Source organism: Etheostoma spectabile, chromosome 14 (genome assembly GCF_008692095.1).
Source record: "Etheostoma spectabile isolate EspeVRDwgs_2016 chromosome 14, UIUC_Espe_1.0, whole genome shotgun sequence".
NCBI lineage: Eukaryota > Metazoa > Chordata > Actinopteri > Perciformes > Percidae > Etheostoma > Etheostoma spectabile.
The window spans coordinates 4,438,228-4,446,480 of record NC_045746.1 but is presented as its reverse complement, the minus strand read 5'-3'; the positions used below and the strand labels follow the sequence as shown (position 1 = coordinate 4,446,480).

At 39.5% G+C, this 8,253-nt stretch overlaps 1 protein-coding gene across 2 annotated transcripts in view; it reads right to left on the bottom strand.

The window, feature by feature from the left end:
- Nucleotides 1–1,734: 1,734 nt before the first annotated feature.
- The window catches only part of vps50 (VPS50 subunit of EARP/GARPII complex), a 114,019-nt gene continuing 107,500 nt past the window's right edge, over nt 1,735–8,253 (bottom strand). For both annotated transcript variants that reach the window (XM_032535044.1, XM_032535045.1), the window contains 3 exons: nt 8,050–8,171; nt 3,253–3,442; nt 1,735–3,100 (listed from right to left, as the gene is read on the bottom strand). In XM_032535044.1, the coding sequence (XP_032390935.1) occupies nt 2,981–3,100; nt 3,253–3,442; nt 8,050–8,171 (432 nt within the window). In that variant the 3' untranslated portion in view covers nt 1,735–2,980. The remainder of the gene's footprint in view (nt 3,101–3,252; nt 3,443–8,049; nt 8,172–8,253) is intronic.

The window sequence follows — 8,253 nt, the reverse complement described above, 5'->3', positions numbered from 1 at the left end:
TTAGTCTAAATAATTCCTAATTTCTGCTTGTCTAACTCGATCATTAGGTATAATATCCTTTAAATGAGGATTATTGACCATTAATTCCAAACATTTCTGTAAAACTGAAGTTAATAAATTAGAGTTACGTAGTGTCAAAAACAGTGACAAAGAGTCAAAAGTGTTTAAAAAAGGGATAAAACATAAGAAATAGTTAAAAACATTGATAAAAAGTGTTGATTTTTCAATTTTGACGGGCAAACAACACAAGGGTTAAAAAACACAATACTACGGAAATACAACGTTTTGAAAAGTAATTATAAAAGTGTAAATATATTTGTTACGATATCAGCCTGCTACGTAGTCCTGTTCCTTAACGGAGTGCTCATACATCCATGAACAGTTACGAGCTGCAGGGACGGAGGAGGTACAGCGTGGCTGTCAACAATAAATATTATTACTCTGTAACGTGGGCCATAACGGTTTTACATTGAGCCTAATCATTTCTGAAGTGGTACATTGTGTTAAAAGTTTGATATCCACTGATATAGAAAACTATAGCCTAACGCCTAACCTGAGTGAGTAGTGAGTGATTTAGGACGTTAATGTAAAATCTCTCTGTGGGGCTAATTTGTGAGCATTTAAAAGAAATAATAGCAAAATACATTAAGAAGTGCATTCAAATGTTTTAAATAAAGAGTTTTCTTTATGGTGCACAATGCTAGAAACAGTACACACCATCCCCGTTGCACCTGTAAAAAAAGTCCTATCAACTTGGCTTATAAGTGAAGCTTCAAAAGACTTCAGGAGATTTTTAATCAGTATTTCAAAGTTTAACATTTCAAAAATAAATCATAATGCGAACATTAACACATAAAATATTTTTTATAGATGAGCTTTGATAAAAAAAAAAGCAGCTTTTTTACCGAGCTGTACACCTAACACATGTAGCCTACCCACCACTGTCACGTCTTGTCAATCATCACGCAAAGTAAATATTGTAATAGGTTCTGCCAGTAATTGTTCCCAGTAACATGTATGAATAGACATTATTGAAGTCTGTGTGAATGCATATCAGCAGACCGTGAAGGAATACAGACCATGTGGGTCAGTGATAGTGATTTATATGAGCTTGGCTAATGAATTTTGGCAGAGGAGCAAAAACGCAGGAGCCAAGAGTGCCTGGTCTTTTATCTGAAAGGGTAACTGGGCCACGGCATCGCAGGAGGGTTACGATCCAACTGGGCACCTAATGTGTTGCACAGGGACAGTGAGAGCAGCAGTGTCGGGTAGGTCACGAATGAAGTGTTTGAGGATAGAAGGGTGTGGAAATCTCTGCAAGAAAAGGCGGCACACAAGGGTTGAATAGTCAAATACTACCACAAAAATTGCAAATACAGCTGTCACCATACTAAATATCAAACTGGAGAGGAACCCAAGGAACACACAGAAACCAAGATTTGAGCGGTTTGAGGTGTTTTGTCCAGGTTTATCGTTATATCGATATAAAAAAATTGGCATGTGACAAATTAACTTGATGGATGTGATGTCAACGACTCTTTTAAAACTGCTGTGGCAGAGAGATTTTAAAGGTTGTATATGATTTATAGATTGTGTATTCTGTAAGAATTAAGTAGGTAATAATAACAGAGTCTATTGTTAGAGTGTTTATTCCTTTTTGGTGAAACCTACAGTTCCAACACCGATTATGGATTTTTTTAATATAGTGCACTTGAGCCTTAACATAATTTGACAATGTTTAAATATTTGTATTAGCTTCCGTTGATAAGTTACACAAGAGACTGAGAGGTGATCAATGACAAGCCCACGTTCAGCAATTATCATATAAAACCCAGACATAAAGCAAGAAATAAATACAGACATTGTTCAAAACATTCACATTTACAGCATTCTTCTTGGAATAGTTGCACGGAAAACGTAATTCTATATCAAAAAATGTAACCCCCCCCCCCCTTTTTGACAGTAAATCAATCTGTCCTCTCAGCAGGTCTCATCAAAGTAAACTAATAGAAATGACTGCAGCGGGGGAGAAAGCTCTTTTGACAAAGTACACCTACTAACTCATGAGAAATCACATAATCAGTACATGACTGCACAAACCTACAAAGCAGATCTCACCGCTCATTAAGAACGCCTGAGACTGAACTCCGAGATAAGGGTTTCACAAAGATTTTAAAAACTCCTCAGATATGACAAATGGCAAAACAAACAAATACAGCTAGTGCAGATACACTCCATGTGAATGGTAATCACAGCAATTTATATCATTTTCAGAATCATCATTATATTAGATTTATGTAATTCATGGACAAAACCAACAGAACAAAGAAGCGGAACATCCAATTAGGCACAACAAATAACCAGAAGTGAAAGAAAATACAGCGGACAAATGGGATGGAATAACTTCAGCGTTGTATCACAAATCGAGCACGTTTGGTGAAAACTGATGTAATTCCACAAACGGCCACATCGTCAAGCTACACTTCACATTACATTGTTAAGATAGCTGTAATAGTTTATCTGAAACTCATCCTTATGAACATTAAAGAGACTAAAATTGTTGTGGTTGCAGACAATTTGCAGAAAAACTTCATGAGCGGAGGCCTGTTTGTTAAATGAAAATGTCAGGGCATGCATTATGTATGATACATCTGCTGTAAGCATAGAGTAACTGCAGCATGCTTGAGAGTGCCAGTGTTAGTATTTATGTTAATCAGAATATCATGAATGACATTATGTGTTTTTGACCACATATATTAACAGATATTTAGCATCTGGCTAACATTTGAGCTTTGAAATTGCTGTTTACAGCAGATCTACTTCTGTATTCGCTGTCTAACTCGTTAAACACAACACATCATGTATGCTCTATACTGAAAATGAAGACATTCTACGCTGAGCTCCACAGTGGGAGTTCCTCTGTTGGAGTGTCCATCTCTGTGGCTGGTTGAAGCGATCGAGGACCGCTCCGTTCATCAACCTATCTCTTGGGTCTGTCAATGTCATCTATGGCTGCCAGGAGTTTCTGACGAGCCTTCTTATTTATATGTGAACCCAGACAAACGTTCACCAAGTTGGCTAGCTGCTTCATGGAGTACTCCTGCACAAAAACCACAAAGAGCGAGTTAGCAAAAAAAGACACGCAGTCTGGGACTGGAGGGAAACGAAACAACAACTAAAATGAAACTTTATATTTTGTGTTGCATAGACGCTAACACTACAATCCTCCATCCACCAGCATGGCCGTCTCACCCTGTGGTTCTTGATGAACTGCTCCATGTCATTCTCTGTCAGGTAATAGGCCTTGATGTAGGTCTCAACAAATTCTTTATCAGGGATGGGTCGCAGGTCGGTCAGCTTCTCCAGCTTCATAAGGAACTGTTGAAAGTCCAGCTGCATCAGGGCCCGGCCCTCGTTGCTGCATTTCTTTACATTAGCATAGCTAGAGGACATAAACAGCAGAGGGGAAAGAGGAGATTAGCTTTGCCTGAAGTGTTCAGGTAGAGGTAGGCATTGTCTATAACCTTGATGTTCCACTTCCGGGATTGCTCCAGTGCCGCAGGAAATTCCACCGGATGCATGCCTATTTGCCGATGTCCGTTTCCTTCCACTTTCTTGTTGTTGGAATTTAACCTCCGGTGCATTTATGAGGACTATGCTTAACTGCTCCTCAGTTCTCTGAAGGGTAAAATTGAGATAGCTAGCTAGACTATCTGTGAAATCTGAGATTTCTCCCGCAAGACTATTTGACAGCGGCTCACAGCTGAGCTTAGTGCCGCCCATGACAATTGTGATTGGTTTAACCCTTGTGTTGTCCTTCGTATCGCAGGGAGTTGGTTTTATTTAACTCGTTTGAGTGCAGGATGGGTCTCGGGAAAAGTTCGCGTGAAATTAAATCACATAGTACGCAAGGGTTACCGGGGACCCGAAGCTCAACGCCAAGCCAATACAAAAAGTCAAATAAACTGAATGGGTCCTGGTGACCCGAAGGACAACACAAGGGAAATGTCAAGAAACCAGAGCACGTTTTTCTCTCATCCCCGAGTGCTGCGTGGACTTGCCAGACCCCCCTCTGCTCGGCAGCATGTGGACGGTCTGTGAGAAAGCGAGACTAAGGTAGGCACTGATTAGAAACCAAGTACATTCTGTGTCATTTTTCTTTTGATTCAGGAAAGTCATTTTCTTCTGACCTGTGGGGAATTGTTAATATTTTCCACCCTTAAACACCCAACTTATGCCTTGCTAGCTGGCAAAATTAAGTGCCTCTGTATGTTAAGGAAAAAGTCATGTTGCAATGCCTTTTAATTATTTGACTTTACTGCGAATTTCTTATGCATTAAAAATTGTCTGGGAGATGTGTTTCAGCTTGTCACAATTTTTATCAACATTTCAATCAAAATGGAAATGCTGTCAAAGCTCCAGACGCAAAGTGAACAAAGAAATGTGTGGTCATTTGAGTTACCAGATGAGCCGAGACACTCAGAATCCATTGGAGTTTTTAAAAGCAATTGCAAAAACTTTATAAGTGGAAATGAAAAGAGGAGAGATGTGAGAATGTACTTAATATTTCAGCAAATGTGCTATTTGTATGGGCAATAATGAAATCTGCATGTCACACATTTTATTTAGGTCTGTAATGTAGCATAAACAGAGCAGTAATACTTTAATTTTATGCATAAATCCTTGTTTGTGTTACAGTTTATGTCATTAAATATTTTTTTGTCCTCTCATGTGTTGGATTGAATATGTGCTTTTAGGTTTGGTTGTCTTCTTTTTCAAATATTTGGACAAAAATGTTTATATTTATGACAGAATCAACTCAAAGTTAGATAAAAGGTTACACATAATTAAAAGCATCTAAAAGGATCATTGTAACAGAGGGGTTGTAAGCCAGTTGTTAAGCCATCCATTTAAAGACATGTAACTGCAGTGTGCATGTATTGAAAGGGCATACACGAGTCCTTATGTGTGTCTGTGTGTGTCTATGTTTGGCAGCGGGACTGTTCTCCACTGGCAGGTATCTAGGACATCACCAGTACATTAACACACCACACAGAAAGGTCTGCTCTGTCCCCGTCTCACGCTTAAGCTTTTCTCTCTTCTGTTTCCAATATCTCTCACTCTCTGCCAGTGTGTATGAGCTTGGGCTCAGAATGCTAACAGTGCCATTTCTGCAAGTCCAAGGGGAGACAAGTGCTGGACAGATAAAATGAATAACAGGCATAAGGCAAGTTGGAGTACAAACAAACAAATTTGACCACTCTGCCTCTTGGTGTGGTCATATTATGTGTGGGAGAAGCAAGCAAACGGCAGAAGTCTGCAAAAGCAGCTTACATTTGCAGTCGTAATGGGCCATTTGTTGATTGGAAAGGGTTCAAAAGTTCTGTTACGCAATTGGAAGAAAAGTGCTCACCAAATGTGTTGGAAGGTAAACATGTTCCTTTTACTCAGTGGGTGAGGTCAAACCTTTCACTGATGTTTAATGTCCAATGTTCTCACTCCTTTAAAGACTTTGCAAGCACTAAACCATTTAGCAAGAATTTGTTTCTTACCTCATTTTCCTGTGGCTGCCATTACAACCCCACATATACTTTCACTGTGACCTAAAGAGTTAGAAACTCAGAATGACTTTGGCTCCAACATCAGCCATCGTGTTCCCAATAAAAAGGTGTGTAACCTCATGATAATTGTCAGCTGTTAGCGACTTGCTTCGTCACCATCCAGCCGGTCTGACTCAGTGTTGCTGTGCATCCAGTCAGAGGGGATTTATCACACCTTTAATCTAAAATCCCTCTTCGCACATTCCAACACACATTCTCGGAGTAAAGCGACGGTGTGAATGCAAGTGCTGAGCGAAAACACTCTGATGTCCTATCACCTGTCCCAACCCATATGTCTCACTTACAAGGGAGAAAGTAGGGACGTGCTTTACAAGGGATGTGTCAAGAGTGTTTTACGGTTCGTATGAGTGGCCTGTGCCAAGCAATTCCCTGAGGGAGAGATGTGACTGGCAAAGAGGGTTGCCAGCATGAGGAAAGAAGGAGATGGCATGAATTTAAAGTGGTTTTCTTTGGTGGATTACCCAAAGGAACCTGGCCACAGAGTCTCCAGGTTTATAATGCACTGTAGGTAATTTCCCCTGTCTTCATGCTGCTTGACAGCATGCTTTGGAAAGCTTTTTCCTTTTTAATTCATGATGTGCAGATGTTTAAACTGAGTGATAAACAAAAACTTAAGAGAAAAATCCCACTTCTCCTTGATCATTATCTCTATAGGCGTTCCTGTAAAGACACAATGGATGAGAAGTGTGTGTGCGTGTGTGTGTGTGTGTGTGTGGGGGGGGGGGGCTTCAAATCACTGGCATGCAATGACTCACAAATGCTGTTTTGTAAGTCTACATTCTTAGGGACTCTATTTACAACTGTAACTGAAGAGTGAAGAGACATTTTCAAGACAAGCAATTCCCGCATAGTTTTAAGGGGCAAAAATCCTATGGGTCTGCACTGTATTTAGTCTGGTAACATTCATGTTCTGAATAATTCATTAGGCTAAAATGATGATTGAGCAATCATCATGTTTTGTGCAGTTCAGTATTGATCCAACCTGAGATCACTATGTTGCTTCTTGAATAGCCACTGAGATAACCTGAATAAATATTTAATACCCAAACACCTTACTGCTGACTGAGGCTTTAACTATACTGACACGCTATCAATAGATGTTATATTAATACTATTTATATTTATAATTTCTATATAATTATTTTCATATAATTATGAAGAAATGCATTTATTCAAGAACTGCTTTCTGAAGAGCATAAAAAGTACTACAGTTAGGGTGGTTGGGTAGGTCACCTGGTAGAACAGGTCCCCATTTACAAAGGCTTAGTCACTGATGTAGTGGTTGCGGGTTCGATTTCCAACCTGTGGCCATTTGCTGCATGTCGCCCCCCCCCCACCCCCCCCCTCCCCTTTTATGTCTAAAGCTGTCTTATCTAATTAAGGCCTAAAAATGGCATACACAAAAAACCTTAAAAAATAAAAGTACTACATTTAAAAAAAAACATTTGGGCAGGAATACAGTAAAGTGCATTTATAGCCCATAGAAATTTTTACAGTACTTGACCTTTGAAGCTTTTGGGTAGATGACAACAGTTCTACTCGAATATGAACATGTTTTTGTAGATATAAAAAGATGGCTGTTAGAGAGCCTGCAGTGACAAAATCAACCAAGGACAAACCGCAGCCTGAACTTGTGCTTTTACTCTTTAAGTGCTCTTAGTGGGACAAGATAGAAATCCACAAAGTGTACAAAGAAAGTCCATCATGCTCAGGGTAAGTTACAGGAGTTACTGCCTCTGCCTCTAAACTCTACTTTAATCTCTTAATGCGTCATCTGAACAGGTTATAAAGACTTGATCCAATCGCAGAGTTGCTTGTGAGTCGATTGTCTTTTTTGTATCAGATATTAAACATGACATAGTCATAGTTCCATTATCTCATATAATTCATTATCTTTATCGTGACTATAATTGCCACTGTTCATCACCCCCCCCCCCCCAACAGGCACCGTCAGACACTGCCTACCAAGAGCCTGGGTCTGTCCGAGGTTTCTGCCAAAAATATTGGTTTTTCCTTGCCTCTGTCGCACTATGCTTGCTATTGGAGGAATTACTGGAATTGTTGGGTCTGTAAATTATAGTGTGTGTTCTAGACCTACACTATCTGCAAAGTGTCCTAAGATAACTCTTTTTATGCTTTGATACTATAAATACAATTGAATTGAATATTGAAGCACATCTGGAGCTTCTTAAAAACGTTTTTTTTTTGTCTAAACAGACAACCTTGTACAAATGTACAGTTCAAGGACTGCGAGTCACTGTTTGACATAGAAGGAAAATATTATGCACAATTTAAAACTGTTTTTCTACAGAGTTATTAACAATAATTCATAGTGACAAAAAATAAGCTTTGGCTGCAACCAAACCACAATGACGGCAGACTGCACACATCCCCTTGATGCTGAAGAGGTGTTTTGTCACTTTCGTACCCTTCTACTAGAGTCCTGTTGGCTAGGCGGATGCAGTGCTCCCACAGGACGTTGGACACAGGCAGTGGGATGCGCACATGTCTGGAAACTTCCTCCAGCCGCATGTTGAATTGCTCAAACTCCTGGGAAGGTAGAGGAGAAAGCACAGGTAATACATTTAAGAGTCAAATAGAGTAGAATAAAAAAAAAAAAAAAGGTTTCTTT